This window comes from Choloepus didactylus, chromosome 5, assembly GCF_015220235.1.
Source record: "Choloepus didactylus isolate mChoDid1 chromosome 5, mChoDid1.pri, whole genome shotgun sequence".
Classification (NCBI taxonomy): domain Eukaryota; kingdom Metazoa; phylum Chordata; class Mammalia; order Pilosa; family Megalonychidae; genus Choloepus; species Choloepus didactylus.
The window spans coordinates 33,283,992-33,304,756 of record NC_051311.1 but is presented as its reverse complement, the minus strand read 5'-3'; the positions used below and the strand labels follow the sequence as shown (position 1 = coordinate 33,304,756).

Below are 20,765 nucleotides of genomic sequence, written 5' to 3'. Positions count from 1 at the left end.
GCAAAAAAGTCAGCTGGAATTTTGATAGAGATTACCTTGACTCTGTAGATCAATTTGTGGAGTAGTGCCACTTAACAATATTGCCACTTTAACTTCCAATTGATGAACACAAGATGTTTTTCCATTCATTTAGGTCTTCTTTGATTTCTTGCAAAGGTTTGTAGCTTTCAGTGTATGTCTTGCACTTCTTTTGTTAAATTTGTTCCTAAGTATTTCATTGTTTTTGAAGGTATTGTATATGAATTGTCTTCATTTCACTTTCAGATCATTCATTGCTAGTGTATAGAAATACTGTATTTTTACATATTAATCTTTTATCCTGCCACCTTGTTGAACCCATTTATTAGCTGTAATAGTTTCTTTGTGGATTCTTTAGGGTTTCTAATTATAAGAACACATCATATGCAAATAGAGAGAGTTTTTCTTCTTCCTTTCCAATCTGGACACCTTTCATTTCTTTTTCTTTCCTAATTGCATGGCTAAAACCTCTGGTATAATGTTGAATAGAAGTGGTGAGAGCAGACATTGTTGTCTTGTCCCTGATCTTAAGGGAAAAGCATTCAATATTTCATCATTAAATATGGTACTAGATACCCTCTGCTAGATGGAGGAAAGTTTCTTCTATTCCTAGACTGTTGAGTGTCTTTATCACAAAAAAAAGTGTCAAATTCTTTTTCTGTATCCAATGAGATGAGCACATGTCATTTTTTTGCCCTTATTCTACTAATGTGGTGTGTTGCCTGGGTTGATTTTCATATAGTGAACCAACCTTGCATCCCTGGGATAAATTCCACTTGGTCATGGTGTATTATAAATATATTTTATATATTTCTTGGTTTTGTATTTTGTTGAGGATTTTTACATCTATACAAATCAGGGAGACTGATCTGCAGTTTTCTTGTGATAGCTTTGTCTGGTTGGTATCAGTGTAATACTGGCTTCATAGAATGAATTGGGAAGTGTGTCTGCCTCTTCAATTGGTGTTAAATATCCTTTAAACATTTGGCAGAATCCTCCATGACACTATTTAGACCTTGGGCTTTATTTGTGAAAAAATAGTTTATTACTAATTCAATATCTCTACTTCTTATAGGTCTGTTCAAAATTTCTTTTTCTTCTTTAGTCAGTTTTGTTAGTTTATGTCTTTCTTGGAATTTGCCCATTTCTTCTAGGTTGGCACACAATTGTTCATAGTATTCCCGTATAATCCTTTTTGCTACTGTAAGGTCAGTAGTAATTCCACCTCTTTCATTCTGGAATTTAGTAATTTGCATCTTCTCTTTTTTTCTGGGTCAGTACAGGCAAATGTCTGTCAATTTTGTTGATATTATCAAAGAACCAACTTTTGGTTTCATTGCTTTTATCTATTGTTTCTCTATTTTCTATTTCATTCTTCTCTTATCATTGGGCTTAGTTTGATCTTTTCCTAGTTTCTTAAGTTGGAAGTTTACACTGTTGATTTGAGATATTTCTTCATTTCAATATTGGCATTTAAAGCTACAAACTTCCCTCTAAGCACTTCTTTAACTGCATCTCATAGGTTTTGGTATGTTGTGTTTTTATTCTCTTTCATCTCAAAATATTTTCTAATTTCCCTCGTGATTCCCTCTTTTACCCATTTAGTAATTAGGAGTGTGTTATTTACTTTCCACAGATTTGTGAATTTCCCAAGTGCCCTTTTATTACTGATTTCTAATTTCATTCTATTTGGTCAGTGAATATACTTACAAGATTTTAATGCTTTAAAATATATTAAAACTTGCTTTATGAACTAACATGAAGTCTGTGGTGGTTTGAAGCTGTATGTACCCAGAAAAGTATGTTCATTAAGTTAATCCATTCCTGCAAGGGTGGACCCATTGTAAGTAGGGTCTTTTGGTGAGGCTCCTTAAGTTAAAGTGTGACCCAACTAATTCAGGGTGGGTCTTAATCCTCTTACTTGTGTCCTTTATAAGAGAATGAAATTCAGACAAAGAGAGAAAGTCATGGAAGCAAGAAGCTGAAAGCAATGAAACTTGGAAGAGAAGGGAGAGACCAGCAGATGCTGCCATGTGCCTTGCCATGTGCCAGAGGAGTCCAGGATCTCCAGCAGCCAGTCTTTGGGAATAAAGCATCACCTTGATGATGCCTTGATTTGGACATTTTCACAGCTTCAAAACCATAAAGTTGTAAGTTAGTAAATTCCCACTGTTAAAAGCCACCCCATTTTACAGTATCTGCTTGAGTGTAGAAAACCAAAACATGGTCTATCCTGCAGAATGTTCCATGTACACTTTAGAAGAATGTGTATTCTGCTACTGTTTGGTAGAGTGTTCCACAGATCATTAGTTGGTTTATGTTATTGTTTGTTTTCTATTTCCTTTTAGATCTTCAGTCTAGTTGTTCTATCCTATACTGAAAGTGGGGTTTTGAAATCTCTAACTGTTATTGTTGAATTATCTATCTTCACTTCCGTCAGTTTTTGCTTTATGCATTTCGGGGTTCTGTCTTCAGGTGGATATGTTTATAATGACTGTATCTTCATGATGTATTGACCTTTTTCTCGATAAAATGTCCTTGTCACTAGCAACAATTTTTTAAAAAAAATCATTTTGTGATATTAGTTATGCCAGTTTGAATGTATTATGTCCCCCAAAATGCCATGTTCTTTGATGCAATCTTGTGTGGGCAGACATATTAGTGTTGATTATGTTGGAACCTTTTGAGTGTTTCCATAGAGATGTGACTGGTAACACCTTTGATTAGGGTGTGACCTGTTGATGGGATTACTTCCATGGAGGTGTGGTCCCACACAGGTCTTGATTAGGTGACTTGGAACCCTATAAAAGCTCACAAACAGAAGGACCTCAGGGCAGCTGTGAGTGACATTTTGGAGAGCAACTGAGAGAGGCATTTTGGAGATGGCCATTGAAACAGACTTATGATAGCCCAGAGTTTGCTCCAGAGAAGCTAAGAGAGGACAAAATGCCCCAAGAGCAACATTTTGAAGAACACACAGGAGATGAGACAGGAGCTGGAACATAACCCGGGATCAGCAGATGCCAGCCATGTGCCTTCCCAGCTAACAGACGCTTTCCAGACATCATTGACCATCCTTCAGTGAAGTTATACTTGTGTTGATGCCTTAATTTGGACATTTTCATAACCTTCAGAGTAGCTTTGTAACCAAATAAACCCCCTTTATAAAAGCCAATCCGTTTCTGGTATTTTGCATAACGGTAGCATTGGCAAACCAGAATATTAGTATACCCGCTCCAGTTCTCTATTGATTATGGTTTGCCCAGTATATCTTTTTCCATCCTTTCACTTTCAAATTATTTGTGTCTTTGAATTCAGAATGTGTTGCTAGTAGACAGCATGTAGTTTGATCATGTTTTTTAATCCATTCTGCCAATTTTGCCTTTTTATTGGAGTGTTTGATACATTTATATTTAATGTAATTATTTTATTATAGTGGGTTGAATAATGTCCCCCCCAAAATTCATGTCCACCTGAAATCTCAAAATTTGACCTTATTTGGAAATAGGGTCTTTGCAGCTATAACAGATATAATTAATTAAGATGAGGTCATACTAGATTGGTGTGGGTCCTCAGTCCAATAACTGGTGTCCTTATTAGAAGAGGAGAGGGCTTGCAGAGAGATGAATCACTTTTCTATAGATGCTTTCAAGATTCTTTTTGTCTTTGGTTTTCTAAAGTTTGATTGTGATATGTCTTGTAGATCTCTTTGAGTTTATCCCAAATTTGGAGTTCATAATTACCTGGTCTCTCCCTTCTCTTACTGGTTCTGTTGATGTTCAGTTTCTGGTTACTCCCTCTGTGGTTTTCTGTCTCTGTGTCTGAATTTCATTCTGCTTACAAAGGACTCCAGTAATAGGATTAAGACTCATCCTGATTGAGGTGGGCCATCCCTTACCCAAAGTTACGTCATCAAAAGGTCCTACTTTCAATGGGCTCACACCCACAGGAATGGATTAAGATTAAGAACATGTTTTTCTGGGGTACATACAGCTTCAAACCACCACAATGGAGGAGAAGATTTTTGGAGGTCTTTACTCCATCATTCCAGAAGTGTTTCTCTATCCATTAAGTTTTTTTTTTCTTATCCATTACATTTTATATTTCAATTATCATATTTTATCTCTAGAAGTTCCTTTTGGTACTTTTTCAAATCTGCTGGTTAATTCTTACCAGTTTCTTATTCTCTGCTCATATTTTCAAGCTTGTCTCAGAAAATATTAAATTTTTTATGTTCTGTCTCAACTTCAATTTATGTAACTCGATTTCCATCATGTCTGGTGTTTGCCTGTTCATGCTAAAGGAAGCCTTGCTTCCTTGCTACTTTCCCTGTGGAATACATATTTAGCTCTGAGATGAAGGTCGGTCTCTTCAGAGAGGATTTGTGACTGCTTGAGGACAATGTCAATATAAATTCTGAGCTTGAATGTTTTTTTGGACCACCTATGTATTGTGAACTGTTCCTGCAGATCCTCTTGGTATTAAGTTTCAAGACTAGCAGTTGTTTCAAGACTAGGGTTGTTGTTGATGGCTTCAGGCTTATTTCTAGTTCATACTTACACGGAGGAGAGAGACCTTTTAGGTCCCAGTTTTAGGGAAGGAGGGTCTTCTTCTGGATCCCTCACCTTGAGTAGGCAGTGAACTTTTATCTTCTCCACAATGAGGCTGTGGACTGAAACTCAGGTATACCTGTTTGGACAAATAACTCTCAAGGTACTGACTTCAGTGCTTATTCTGTCCCTCGTGTCCCATCTTCACTTAGTTTTTGGCCTGAATGCTCCTGTCTTACCAGCTCATGGATTTAGTATCTCTATTTACCTATCTAATTTCAGCACTTATAGCTTTCAGAGGAGGATTGGTCTAGGTACCTGTCCACTATATTGTCCACTATATGAAGGGGACCTTCATATCCCCTACTACCTAGGTCCTCTTGTCTCATCTCTCCCAACTATTCCTCCAGTTTCTTTCAGCAGGTTGATTTCTGTCCACCGAAAGTGACCTTCGAGTCTTAGTCACTGGCAGTACAGATGGTAATTAGGGAGCACTGAACCCACATTTATCTAATGTCACTATGACAACCTTCTAATAATATTACTCAGCTTATACATTTCACCCAAATCCAGCCTTTCACCAAAAAATTCTCTCTGGCTTCCTTTGCCAAGTTCCTTGTTTGTAGTAATATCACTATTCTCCTTGTTCCCCAAATATGTAATTGTTAGTTATTTTTAATCATGAACAAAATGACATTGAGTTTTCCTTTGAGTCTCTAATCTAATTCATTTTATTACCTCTCACAAAGATGACTCCAACATAATTTTGTTTACCTCCCTACTTTCCCTCTGTCTTACTTCCAAAGTAATTTTCTGGAATAGTTTATTATACTCCCTCCAAAAATGTACAAATACTCCATATTTTTGCCTCTGATAATTTTAGTTCAACATATTTTGAGCAAATACCTACTACTTGCCGAGCATCCGACTAGAACTTGGGATACTCTATTAGTGTATCATTGTTTTCAGATCAAATTTCCACATATTTAGTAGCTTAAAACAACAAAAATCAATTTTCTAACCATTCTAGAGGCCAGATGGTATGGGTCTCATCAGACTAAAATCAAGGTGTTATGTTAGCAGGCTGCATTCCTTTCTGGAAATTCTAGAGGAGAAACCATGTCCTGCTCATTTGGGTTGCTGGCACAATTCAGTCTTTGCAGTTTTGGGACAGAAGTCCTCATTTTTCTGTTGGTTATTAACCGAGGGCTGTTCTCAGCCTTTAGAGGCTGAGGCATTTTTTGATTTGTGGCCCCCTTCCTCTATCTTTAAAGCCAGCAACATGGGTCAAGTCCTTCTCCTGTTGTACCTCTCTGACCCATTCTTCCACCATCCCCTTCCAATTTTAAGGACTCAGGTGATTAAAGTGGACCCACCTGGAAAATCCAGGATAACCCCTCCTCCCCCACTTCCATCTCAAGGTCTTTCACCTTAACCACATTTGCAAAGTTCCTTTTGCCATGTCAAGTAGCATATTCGCAGGTTCTGGGGATTAGGATGCATACCTGTTTGGGGGTGGGCATTATTCTCCCTACCACAGATACATAAATGAAGAGGCCACCAGCCTCTGAGGCTTTATCAGTCCAGTGTAGAAAAAGATGGCAAACAAGTAACTACATGCCTCTAAGGCATTCATTACATTGTATCAGAAAGGGCTAACGATTCAGAGGAGGAAGCTAGGAAGAAGGCCTGGCAGAAACAGGAAAGACTTTACTAGGTCTTAATGATTAAGAAAGCTTGCCTTATAGGTATGGTAGTTATTCTAGTATGAAGGAATATCATATGAAAAAATCAGAGACGACTGTTAGGTGTTTGGCAAGTTTGGATGGTAGCAAGTGATCCTATGTAACTAATGGAAATGAGTGGGTGGGATGAGGGCCTCGCAAGAGAATAAGAAAGATTTGAAACATCAGCAGGTTTGTGCACACGTGTTTTCTTTTTAGCAGGAACGTGGCAATAAGAACCTTATTCCAAAAAAATTACTCATGCAAAAATATGGAGGGTAACTTGAAAGGGTAGAGATTGGAATCAAGGAAAGAAATTAAAAACTTGCTCAAGTTTAAGTGAGAGGGAAAGAACTAAGTGTCAGTGGCCATGAATAAGCATGAGTAGTTGTGCAGGTGACAAATAGAAGAGGGTAAAAGCACAGTGAAAAGCTGAAGATAACAGGATACACCAAACAAGAAGATGGCAATTACTGTTAAGCAAGACAAGGAATACAGGAGGAGGTTTGGAAGACTAAGTAAGTGGTGGTAGAACAGATAAATCATGGGACATGAGATTAATCTGAAGATGTGCAAGAGGTAGACTTCCTATGAATTTAGAACTCATTTAGACACTTATTTTTTTAAATCAACAAAAATTAAGTAATTTGGGACTGCTTCACAGGGGACTGAGTAGCACTTAGGTTTAAGGAGTTGAGGATACAATTATACCTTTCATATAGCCTTGTTCTCTTCTATGCTAAAATATTTAAAGAAAATAAAGTGTTGTACAGTGATTACCACTCAAATATTTTTCTTAAATTATCTAATATATGCAGAATTAAGACATGTTTAACTTTTCCTAATTAGACTATAAACTCCTAGAAAGCTGAGATACTCATTTCTCCCATGTTTCCTTTCGATACCTAGCATCTACATAGATAAAAACATACATTTTGTGATCTATCATATAGTAGGGGAAAATAATTATTATTCTGCACAAAGATAAACAGCCTTCCTTAAACGGAATATACACATTTTTATCATTGACATTCATATTTCCTCTCACCCTTATTTGCCAAAGTGTTATATAATTTAGGGTAAATAATCAAGACAGCATGGTTATAGATAACTATTTATTTTCTCCAATATGAGCAGCTAAACCTGGTCATTAAGCACTTGACATGTGCCTAGGGCAACTGAGGAAATGAATTTTAAATTTTACTTGACATTTAAAAATGACATGATTCAGTTATCAAAAAACATTTAAATATGTTTAGAATAATGTGGGCAGGTAAGTCTATTTTTTCAACTGTAAATGTGATGTAATCTAAATACAGATAAAATATTTCTAATAAAAATTTATTGTCAGAATTGAGGTGTGCTTTTAGTGTAAAATATATACAGGATTTTCAAGACAGCAAATGTCTTGAAAATAAAATAAAAATATCACAATAATTCTTAAGAATACTAATTACATTGAAACAGTAGTTTTGATAAACTGGTTTAAAGAAAACAATTATTAAAATTATTTTTTACTTTTTATTATAGCTACTAGAAATTAAAATATATATATATGTGCTTTGCATTATATTTCTATTAGATGGTCTTGAACTAGACAAAAACAGCAGGATTAAATGAAAGAGAAATATTTCTTTTTTAAATGAGAAATGATTTTTCTGATTTATTTTTTTAAAGCATTTACACTTGAAAGTTTTACTCTTATATGTTCATATATAACTCCCTCTTAGCCAGCAAAATCAATGCTTAACAGCTGTGCAAGCCGGCTGGCTTTAGAAGCTCCTGGACTTTTTAAGTATTTCTTGGCAGCTCTTTAAAAACCATTAATTGATTGGTTAATCAAACCAGTTATAACTTGTATTCTGCTAAATAAACATCCTGTCTCCACTGATGATGACAGCTGCATTATGCTTTACCAGAAGATCCATTTAGTCCACAATTCTCTTCATTCTTCTTCTATGTTCTACGTAGTATGACAGTATTTTGACTACTTTGCAAATCAAAATTTTACTAAAACTTATGAAACTCTTTGCACTTCCAGGATTCTACAGAATTTAAATTATTTCATAGCAACATAAATTCCACCTGTGGTATATGAAGGAAAATGTCAGTTCTATAGAGAAATCTGCTTAAGTATAAAAATACCACCTTAAAAGCAGACATATTTCAGGGCACAAAATTTGTTAAAAGTACAAGTGCCAGCATGTAGTAAATCTGAAAAAACTGCTCATGGGGTATATTTTTAATAACTCAAGGGACAAATACTTCTGATAGACAATAAATAGATACATCAGTTGTATTTAATAAGACCTGAATGTGTGCCACACGGTAATTCCATCACTAGAAGATGACCACAGAAGCTAGAACTGGGTAGGATATGAATGTCAGTATTAGCACATTCGGCAACTGTTAAAAAAGCTGAAAAAGACTCCAGATTTCAACTAGTGATATGAATGAAGCAGATGTGGTTAGGAATGGGGTAAATTGGGCCAAAGATAGGGACGATACTGCCTTTTTTTTTTAATTTTAATTTTTATTGCAATTGTTCACATACCAATACAATTATCCGAAGATACAAAGTGTACAATCAATTGTCCCCGGTACCCTCATACAGCTGAGCATCCATCACAATTAATTTTTGTTCAATTTTTAGAAACTTTTCATTACTCCAGGCAAGAAATAAAGACAAAGAAGAGAGAGAGAGAAAAAAAGGAAACTCAAATCCTCCCATATCCCTAACCACCCCCCGCCATTATTGATTCGTAGTGTTGATATAGTACATTTGTTACCATTTATGAAAGGATGTTGAAATACTACTTAACTGTAGTATATAGTTTGCAATAGGTATATATTTTTTCCCTATACGCCCCTCTATTATTAACTTCTAGTTGTATTGTCATACATTTGTTCTGGTTCATGGAAGAGATTTCTAATATTTGTACAGTTAGTCATGGACATTGCCCGACATAGGATTCAGTTTTATACATTCCCATCTTTGACCTCCAACTTTCCTTCTGATGACATACATGACTCTGAGCTTCCCCTTTCCACCACATTCATGTACCATTCAGCACTGTTAGTTATTCTTACAACGTGCTACCATCACCTCGGTTCATTTCCAAATGTTTAAGTTCACCCTAGTTGAACATTCTGCTCATACTAAGCAACCGCTCCCCATCCTTTAGCCTCATTCTATATCTCAGTAACTTATATTTCATGTTCTATGAGTTTACAAATTATAATTAGTTACTATCAGTGAGACCCTGCAATATTTGTCCTTATGTGTCTGGCTTATTTCACTCAGTATACTGCCCTCAAGTTTTTGTCATCAATCCATTTTTTTTTTTTCTTTTAAGATGGTTTTGTTCACATGCCATACATTCCATCTGAAGTGAACAATTGATAGTTCCCTATATAGTCACATATTTATGTGTTCACCACCCTCACCACCATCTAAGGCCATCTACATTTCTTCCACAAAGTAGGAGCAAGAGTCAAAGAAAGTAGAGAGGCAAAAGAAAAAGGAAAAAAAAGAGACAGCTAGGAAGCAGCAAAAGGAAAGATAACCTTAAATCAAAGTAGAATAAAGAGACACCACCACCAATGCCAGTGTCTCACACCCTTCCCCATCCCTCACTCTTATCTGCATTTACCTTGGTATATCGCCTTTGTTACATTAAAGGAAGCATAAGACAATGATTGTTAATTATAGAATCTAGTCTACATTGATTGTATCTTTCCCCCAATGCCTCCCTCCCTATTTTTAACACCTTGCAAAGTTGACATTTGCTTGTTCTCCCTCTTAAAAGAACATATTTGTACATTTTATCACAATTGTTGAATACTCCCGGTTTCACCGAGTTACACAGTCCCAGTCTTTATCTTTCCTCTTTCCTTCTGGTGTCCCACATGCTCCGAACCTTCCTCTTTCAACCATATTCATAGTTATCTTTGTTCAGTATACTTACATTGCTGTGCTACCATCTCCCAAAACTGTGTTCCCAACCTCTCACTCCTGTCTTCTGTCATTCTGTAGTGCGCCCTTAGTATTTCCTGTAGGGCGGATGTCTTGTTCACAGTCTCTCGTGTTTGTCGGAAAATATTTTGAGCTCTCCCTCAAATTTGAAGGACAGCTTTGCTGGATATAGGATTCTTGGTTGGTGGTTTTTCTCTTTCAGTATCTTAAATATATCACACCACTTCCTTCTTGCCTCCATGGTTTCTGCTGAGAGAGCTGACAAAGTCTTATTAAGCTTCCTTTGTATGTGATGGATTGCTTTTCTCTTGTTGCTTTCAGGATTCTCTGTCTTTGACGTTTGATAATCTGATTATTATTAAGCATCTTGGCGTAGGCCTATTCAGATCTATTGTTTGGAGTACGCTGCGCTTCTTAGATCTGTAATTTTATGTCTTTCATAAGAGATGGGAAATTTTCATTATTTCCTCTATTATTGCCTCTGCCCCTTTTCCCTTCTCTTCTCCTTCTAGGACACCAGTGATACATACATTCTTGTACTTTGTTTCATCTTGAAGTCCCTGGAGATGTTGCTCATATTTTTTCATTTTCTCCATCTGCTCCTTTGCATGCAGGCTTTTGTTCTCCAGTTCTTGAGTGTTTTCTTCTGCCTCTTGAGATCTGCTGTTGTATATTTCCATTGTGTCTTTTGTCTCTTGTATTGTGCCTTTCATTTCTATAGATTCTACTAGTTTTTTTTTTTTTTTGAACTTTCGATTTCTGCCTTATATATGCCCAGTGTTTTCTTTACAGCCTCTCTTTTGTGAAATATTCTCTAAACTTTTTGAATTGATTTAGCATTAGTTGTTTAAATTCCTGTATCTCAGTTGAAGTGTATGTTTGTTCCTTTGACTGGGCCATAGCTTCATTTTTCCTAGTGTAGGTTGTAGTTTTCTGTTGTCTAGGCATCTGACCTCCTAGGCCACCCCAATCAGGTTTTCCCAGATTAAGAACAAGCTCAGGTCACAGAAGGAGGAAATATCCAGTATCTGGTTTCCCTGATGATGTGTCCTGCCTGTGTTTTAAAACTTCAAATTCCATGTGGACCAAGGGAAGAGATGTTTAGTTGGTGCAGGATCTGTATTTCCTAAACAATTTAATTCGTAGTTTGTTCAAATACCATAATTACATAGAACTTTTAATAGCAAGTGAGACCTGGTAGGTTTGCATAGCTTAGTGTGAAACAGAGACACATCCCAAAGTAATCTGGACAGAGAATAAAAATATATATGCAGGACCCCCCTGAAGAGCTGGGGGAAAATGCAGAGGTGTTGGGCTTCCTCACCTGGGATTGTTGCTGTATGTTCTCATAAACATCGAAGACTGGAGGTTTGGTGTGCTGAGCCCTCTATCATTGGACTTGCCCTTCCTTATGAAGCTCGTTACTGCAAAGAAGAAGCTAAACCTGCTTATAATTGTGCCTAAGAGTCTCCCCCTGAGTACCTCTTTGTTGCTCAGATGTGGCCCTCTCTCTCTAGCTAAGCCAACTCGGCAGGTGAACTCACTGCCCTCTCCCCTATGTGGGATCTGACTCCCAGGGATGAATCTGGACCCAGCATAGTGGGATTGAGAACATCTTGACCAAAAGAGGGATGTGAAATGAAATGAAATAGTTTCAGTGGCTAAGAGATTCCAAATGGAGTAGAAAGGTCACTCTGTAGGCATTCTTATGCACTATATAGATAACCCTTATTAGGTTTTAATGTATTGTAATAGCTAGAAGTAAATACCTGAAACTATCAAACTGTAACCCAGTAGCTCTGACTCTTGAAGACGATTGTATAGCAATGTAGCTTACAAGGGGTGACAGTGTGATTGTAAAAGCCTTGTGGCTCACATTCCCTTTATCCAGTGTATGGATGGATGAGTAGAAAAATGGGGACAAAAAACTAAATGAAAAATGGGGTGGGGGGGTATGATTTGGGTGCTCTTTTTTACTTTTATTTTTTATTCTTATTTTTACTTTTTCTGGTGTAAGGAAAATGTTCAAAAATAGATTGGGGTGATGAATGCACAACTATATGATGGTACTGTGAAGAAACTGTACACTTTGGATGACTGTATGGTATATGAATATAACTCAATAAAACTGAATTAAAAAAAAATGACCACATAAGGTCAAGGGTTAAACAGGTAAGGGATAAAGTTGAAGATATTGATCCTTACTTAAAAAGTTTGAAATTGTGTGTTGTTGGTATCCATATAAAGCCAAATTTCCTTTCCATTGTAACTTCCCCACCTGGCCCTACCTTACTGGAGTTGGGAAAAATACCTAAGGGAGTGATGTCTTCAATGTGTAACAAACATTAGGGCTTACTTGAATACTGAAAATTCCAATTAAATGGAATTCATTCTGTGTTAAAATCTGTAATACATTCTCCCACTGTGCTTTCTCAAAATTGGATTGTCCATTTAAAGAATTAACTCTGAAATCAATAAAATATATTTCTAAGAAGTTTCAGAACTACATGGTAGCAAATTCAGCTTTTCAGGAACCATACCTGATGCGCAGAGATGTGAGAAAACCTCTGGACATCTATGACAATATCCACACATTTTTTCAATATATTAGTTTTTGCCTAATTATATTTACTAAAGTGTGGTCTCCCAATTACTGCATTGTACCTACGATCCAAACAGTATTATAGTACAATCAAGATGTGGAAGAGAAGCAGGGCTGACATAGGCTTTTTGTGCAACTTGGTTCTGAATAGTTGGTGCCTGTGCTCTGATGCTAAATATTTTGAATATACCTCTGCCTTGGAGTTTATATATTACAATGACAGGTAATAGCTGCCTTCTGGAAATTATTTCTTTAGGAGAAAATTGACTAGAAAATATTTAGCATTGAAATTACTTAAAATGTGATCCAGTTTGATGCAAATCATCTAAGATATACAAAAAATATGGAATAATAAAGGATCATTCAATTCTAAGTAAAGTACAAAAGTACATTTATTTAAAATGTGGGAAGATATCAATATAAAAGAAAAGAGTATAAGAAATAAAAATAATCAAAGTACAAAACAGTTCAAATCTTTTAACATCCATAATTTAGAGATAGCAAGGTCTTTATTTACACCATTTTACTTGTAGGTGAAGTTCTGAACAGTTTTGTGAAAACATTTAAAAACCTGGCAAATGAATCATAAAACCTAATGTGGGCTCTTAAAGTCATATAATACAAAACATAATTTATGTTTCCTCAGAATAAAATTACACATCTTAATAAGATGCAGTTTATTATATTTGTTTTCCTGCTTTAAAACGCTTGTCACCTAAGAAAGCAGCTGGAAAACAAGAGCATCTGCAGGAAGCACTGGTTGCTTTATCCAACAGCTAAAACACCCAGATCTTGTGCTCCAGGAATCCAGAGTCACACAGGAGTTTAGATGCCATCAATTAAATTTATATGTAGGCTTGTTGAGGAAAACAACTTTCAAACATAATGCAAAATAACAACATAAAAGGATTCTAACTTTAAATTAGTTAACTAGTTTCAAGTGTTATTTAATAAGAATGCCACAGCATTTTCCTTATCGTTTTAAACCAGTCAGTCTCAGTCTTGCTGTATATTCAAATCACAGGAAATTTTAAAAAATCCTGATGAACATGTTCACTCACACTAAGTAACTCAGAATCTCTGGGGCATGGACCCAGGCATGAAGAATAAGCTATCCAGGTGATTCCAATGTGCAGCTAAGGTTGAGATTCAATAAGAGCTGGATTTTTCTATAAACTAACATTGACAATGTACAACCCTGTTAGGCTGATCTCATAAAAGCCCCACCACAAAAAACTGATGCCTACTGCTATCTTCAGGAGCACCTGCCAGCCCCTGTAATTCTAAACCACCCACGTGGGACAAAATTTAGTCAGGCTAATTTTAGGCTCTAGATACAAAAAACTGGAGGTAATACCCACAAATAATCCACAATTCCTTTAAAGCAATTCTTCCTTCTGAAAGGTAAAGTACTATAGGATAAAACTACACAAATATAAATATGAGTGGTAGGAAAAAAATCTGGAAAAAACCTAGAGCACATATTGTGTAAAAACAAGATGTGAAAAGCATGATACCTGCCAAAATTTGACAGATGTTTTATCACGTGTATCAGTAACTCCTGCAAGTTTCCTTATATATGGTGGGATATAAAAAGCTCCGATAGTAAGGAGAGGGTCTCTGCACTAAACATCACTCAAAGTATTTACTATTAAACATAACATTTGCTTATAGAATGGAGGCAAATTTTTCTTCTTCTTAGAAGTGCTTTACTTCCAATAATATTTAGGTCTTCTGCTTAATACCATAAACATAAAGCCTTTATGGTTAAGAGGAAAGTGTTCAATATAACTTGCTGAAACAGAAGGAAAAAAGAACTGACCAAGGATGGGTATCATTCTAACCTGTATGACTTGAACATGGTATAAAAAATGAAGTACTCCTATCCACACACGTCACAAAATTCCTTTGTTTCAGGGATAATCTGGCTAACGCTGGCATTAGTCAGAAAGATGTTGATAAAATTCCATGTAAAGGAGTCTGGAGACTCCACCCTGCTCAAAATGGCAGGGTGAGATGCTTCATAGTTCCCTCCTTACACAGAAGCTCTGAACAACCAGCAAGAACTGGCAGAAACATCTTTTTCAAAGTTCCAGAAAACTGTTACTGTTAAATACAGTTAACAGGATGTGTGCCAAATCAAGGAAAAGCCTACTTGAAGGCGGTAGGATCTCCTGCACTGGCTCCTCCCCCACCCCTCACTGCTTGGTGTGGAGCTGGCCTGTGCTCCTAGTGCAGATCTGCTGCCCTGGTTCCAAAGGGAGCAAAGTAACCCGTGTACCTACTAGGAGCATGTATGTCTGGCCCAAATGATGTTCCAGAGCTCGCCCTGCATGTAGAAGATGGCTCACAGAGCTCTCCTACAGAATGCTGTGAGAGCAGTCAAATTGTGCAAGGGATTGCTGGCTGTAGGGCATACAGTACAGTGCCCAGATTGTGAGAAAACTGTTTCCTAGGGAAGAAGACATTCAGAACTGTATAAATGGGGGAATTCCTAGGGCCACATGCACATGCTCAAGACTTATGCACAGAAAGGACCAGGGAGCCCCTGCACTTTGGCCTGGAGCTATTCTGTAAAGTGATTACATGGATAAGCCCTGAAGGAAAGCATTTGCACAATTTTCAAATACTGGGAAAGATCTTTTCCTTTTTTTCCTTCTGCTTTTTTTTGGTTAGCTCCTGGCAATCAAAGAAAGCTCTGTCATAACACTAGCTGGATATGAGCTCAAGGAACAGATGTTTCAGAGTCTAAACTGCAGCGATAACACCTTAAAATTTCAAAATGTCCAGGTTTCAACAAAAGGTCACAAAATATACAAAGAAACAGGAAGTGATGGCCTAGGCAAACGAGAAGATTAAAATGTTAGAAATCATCAATGTGGAGGACCAGACTTGGGGACATAACAAAGACTTTAAGAAAGGGTCCTAAATATGCTCACTGAGCTACAGGAAAACGTGGACAAACTACTAAAGCAACTCAGGAAAACAAAAGATGAACACAAAGAGAATATCAATAGAGGGATGGAAATTATGAAACAGAACCAAACAGACCTAAAGACCATAGTAACAGAAATTAAAAATTCCCTAGAGGGTTTCAACAGAGCTTGGAGCTGACAGAAGAGTCAGAGAACCTGAAGATGAGACAGCTGAAATCATTCACAGATCAGAAAGAAAAAAAGAGCAAAGAAAAGTGAACAGAGTCTGAGGGACCTGTGGGATACCACTAAGTGTACTAACGTATGCATTGGGAGACTCCTAGATGAAGAAAGAGAAAGGGGTAGAGAGAATATTCAAAGAAATGATGGCAGAAAACTTCCCAAATTTAACAAAAGACTCAAGAATACACATCTAAGATGCTCAATGAACTCCAAATAGGATAAGCCCAAATAGACTCACACCATGGCATATAATAAGCGAATTTTCAAATGCCAAAGATAGAAAGTTCTGAAAGCTGTAAGAGAGAATCAACTATCACATACAAGGGAGCCTCAATAAGATAAGTGCCAATTCATGGTAACCATGGAGAAATGAAGGAAGTGGGAAGACACATTTAAAGTGCTGAAAGAAAAGAAACACCAAGCAAGAATTCTGTATCACATAAAACTGTCTTTAAAAAATGAGGGAGATTTGTTCTATAACTACTTGTTAAATCATACTTTGAAAATTATCACTTTTCTGTACATGTTATATTTCACAATAAAAAATGTTTAAAAAAATGAGGGAGAGATTAAGACATTCCCAAATAAACAAAAGCTGAGGTAGTTTGTAACCACTAGACTGGCCCTGCAAAAGATACTAAAGAGAGTTCTGTGGGTTGGCAGGAAAGGACAGTAGATCAAAGCTGCATGAAGAAATATAGATCTACAGTGAGGGTAACGACATGGGTAAATAAATATAAATGCCAGTATTTTTGGTGTGAAACTCCACTTCTTATTTCCTATAGGATATAAAAGGCAAATGCATAAAGTGTAATGATATATCAGTGGTTTTGGACCGATAAGTGTGCAAACATGTAATATGTGACAAGAACTACAAAAAGGTGGGGAATAGAAAGGTACAGGAACATAGTGTATAATACTATTGAAATTAAGTTGGTATCCAAGTAAACAAGATTGTTATTCATTTTGATGTTAAATTTAAGCTCCCTGGTAACTACAATGAAAATATTGAAAAATATGCAAGTTCATAGTGACAGAAATTACAGTATATGTTGTCAGGTTGAATAGCAGGGAGAATGGGGTGTTAACGCATAATGGGTATAGGATTTCTGTTTGGGGAGATGGGAAAGTTTTAGTAATCAAAGGTGGCGAGAGTGCTGCAATACTGCAAATGTGATTAAACATGTGGTATGCTTGGGAGTAACCGAGATGGGAAAGTTTATGCTCTCTATATGTTCCTGCAATTAAAAAATAAAAAAAAAAAAAGAAAAAGAGCAACCAAAGAGACAATGACAATCAAATGCAATACATAATCTTGGAGGGGATCTAGAAAAGGAGGAGAAAAGGCTCAGAGGGACATTATTGGGACATATGAAAAAATGGAATATAGATTGTAAGCTTTATATTAATAGTAAATTTCTTTAACCTGGTAATTGTACTTAAGGTGGATATGTAAGTTACCCTGTTCTTAGGAAATGCACATGGCAGTACTGTGTTCAAGGAGCATGATGTATGCAACCTACACTCAACTACTGAGAAAATACATTGATTGTGACACAGACAGAAAGACAGATAGAATGATATGGCAAATGTGGCAAAATGCTAAAATTGGCATATCTGGATATGTGAGGGATTGGCGTATGCTGGAATTCTCTGTATGGAGTTTATAATCTTTTTGTAATTGTCCTGTAAGTTTGAAAGTATTTCAAAATAAAAAGTTGAGGGAAAACAAGAGCAGAATAGAAAGACATCTGCCCATGGGTAGGCCTTCCCTTCAGCCTAACTGCAATGAGCCCAAGGGATAAGAAATGTTATCTGAGAGCCAGCCCTCTTTAGTTGTTAAATGCATATTTTCTTCATGTTTTGTGAGGCCCATTCCGCTTCACTGTTGGGCCATTTTCCTATTAAAATAATAATTTTAGAGATTTTGAATAAGGACCGTAAATAACAGAAGAGGAGATCCCCCCCATGCCTAAGTCATAAAAAGCTGAAGTGTCAAAATACATTATTCTAAAGATTTTGTATTTTACCTATTAGCAACATGTTAATGCATTATTCATTTTGATGCTTCTATTAAACTGTGTTTTTCTTTCCACATCACAAAGTGATGACAGGGGCCACACAATCTAACTTTTATTTTGAATACTACAAGCTTAAAAATGATCTGATAAAGAAGAAATACATATAGGATACATATATATTTTTGCAATTATTTTCTATTTTATCAAATTGTCTATCAATTACTTATACACTAGATACTACAGATCCTTTCTGATAGTATCTAATGAAAATGAACTTTCAAAGTTAAGAACGCTTTTATTTGAAACTCATATGAATATTATGAAAAGAAAGACTGTTAACTTCATAAAATCATAGTAGTAAATAAAGGAAAGATGGCTTGTAAGAACAGTAAAGCCATGTTTTATCATTATTGGAAATTCATTTTCATATTCAACACATCCACTTTTTATTCTTTTTCTAAAAGGATATGATTCATAGTCCAGTGTTTGTGTAAGTACTCCAGTAAGAACAAACTCTGCATTATGAACATCTGAAAGCAATAAAAATAAAAATTAATTAAATTAACTAAATAATAGAGCTCCATGTGCATAAACACACATACTCTAATATACAGCAAGAGCAATAAACCATACCTATTCCTCTGGCAAAATATTCACGACATAAGTGAAGGTCGTTTTCACAGGATATTAAAATTATTTCTGACAAACTCTAAGGAAAAGAAAATGAGGTTAACAGTTACTGGATAATAAAACTTATATATGATATATTCATCAGTGTATTTCACTTCTATCCACCTTATTTTGCTTATGCTCCATGAGTTTTCGGAATGATGGCTGCTTAGATAATACTTTTCCTCCTGCACATTCCACAATAGCTTTCATAGTTGAAAGACTTGGACAGATTCCAGGTGTGATATAAAAATATTTTGCCTAAAAATAAAATGGAAATAAATGTATAAGGTTTAAAAATGCTTTTAATTTTTAGAGTACATAGTTTTTCATAAATTCTACCCTGAGATTTTTTGACAAAAAGACTCTAATTCATTAAGAAGGTACTAGCCCCCCAATCAGTCCCCAAACCTGAAGTGGGTCTAGAGGAATCGAGGCATGTAAAATCTGAAAAAATATTATTTCCAATTATGTATCTGTCACATGTAGGTATGATCTATGATTATTATGATTCTAAAAGAAATGACATACTTTGTGATACAAGCAAGAATATTAGAAACATTTACCATAATTTCTATAAAACTATAAATTAGCATTATATTTAACCACATTTACCTGCCAAATAATAGACTGATAAAGCACAATTCCTGGCCTATATTCCTTTTATTATCTACATTTTATTTGGATTTGAATAGAATAGGAAATGATACTGAAGGTTAAGACTGAATTCCGTAACAGCCCAGCTCCTAAGTATACCACAAAATACCATTTTGTTTTAAACTGCTCACAGGAAAAAAAAAAAATCAAATATTTAGGAAAATCAGACTATTTTCAGTAAAATACATATTAACTCAGTATTGCAAATTGTTTCTGATTCGTAAGTTTGTTCTCAAGAAGTTCAAAGAACCAATTTTTTTTACTGATAGACTTAGCTACTCTTACAAAATAAAAATTATGAACTGTCCTAAGTATCTTATCTAATGGATATTTAAAAATCTTTACTTGTGAGTTACCCAGGTATTCAATTAATGTTTTTCCAAGTATCTCCTCCTTCTGAATACACATTTAATGAGAATAGCATTAAGTACATAATGTCCTCCAAAAATTTGTTAGAAGCAGAAAAGTGAACTTACATGTCTCTTACCAATTAAATTAGTCATAAATAAATTCTTGGAATACCCAGATATTAAAAATCATATTTCAAATAGATCTATTTATTTAATCTTGGTATCAATTCTCTTTAACTATAGTAATGAAGAGTACTTTAGAGGTATACTATAGTTCACTGGAAGATGATCACCAGTAACAAATTCAAGAAGAATAAATCATAAATGGGAAGCCAAGGTAAGCCTAACTCCTCCAGATATGCACTGCCCAATAAATTATCTTCTATGTTCAGTTGTATGATCTGATCTTTTACATGTACTAGGACTTCTTTCATTTTTTCCTTTAAAGTGTACCTTAAAGAGTGGAGAAACATGTGCCCTTTTTAAGGACTCTTCCAAACTGAAAGAGAAAAGCACTTCGGCCTCAGCATCTCGGAGAATATAGTTCTGCTCATCTGGAAAACAAAATACCATGCATTCTGAAAAATTCAGAAACATGAAATGTGACACGAGCAATCCAGTCACAGAACTCTCCCAGCTGTTCATGTACATATTATTCATGGCTCACATTCACCTATTAAATCCTCGAGTACTTAAGTCTCATCCATCATATTTCATTTACTTCCTCCCTGAAAACAACTGGACATATACAGGCAGATATTCTGTGTTCTTCTAGATCAGTGATTCTTAACATTTTGGGTCAAAAACTCCTTTCAAAAATTTTATTGAAAGCTATGAAACCCTGTGTCATAAATGCATCTCTTCTCTGTGTCCCTCAAACATAATTTCACACACTCTTTTAGGGAGTTCACAAATTCTCTAAGTCCACAGATCCCAGGTTAAGAAATCCAGTCCTAGAGAAACAACCTTAAAACTCTCATTAAATAGTACCTTCTGCCACAAACAATAATTTGAGGGACATTAGAGTCAGTTAGCTAATA

General features: G+C 35.8%; 1 protein-coding gene across 3 annotated transcripts in view; it reads right to left on the bottom strand.

The window, feature by feature from the left end:
- Positions 1–13,279: 13,279 nt before the first annotated feature.
- PAXIP1 (PAX interacting protein 1) overlaps positions 13,280–20,765 on the bottom strand; it is a 64,030-nt gene continuing 56,544 nt past the window's right edge. For all 3 annotated transcript variants that reach the window (XM_037835746.1, XM_037835748.1, XM_037835747.1), the window contains 5 exons: positions 20,179–20,279; positions 18,845–18,979; positions 18,683–18,758; positions 18,519–18,579; positions 13,280–13,721 (listed from right to left, as the gene is read on the bottom strand). In XM_037835746.1, the coding sequence (XP_037691674.1) occupies positions 13,706–13,721; positions 18,519–18,579; positions 18,683–18,758; positions 18,845–18,979; positions 20,179–20,279 (389 nt within the window). In that variant the 3' untranslated portion in view covers positions 13,280–13,705. The remainder of the gene's footprint in view (positions 13,722–18,518; positions 18,580–18,682; positions 18,759–18,844; positions 18,980–20,178; positions 20,280–20,765) is intronic.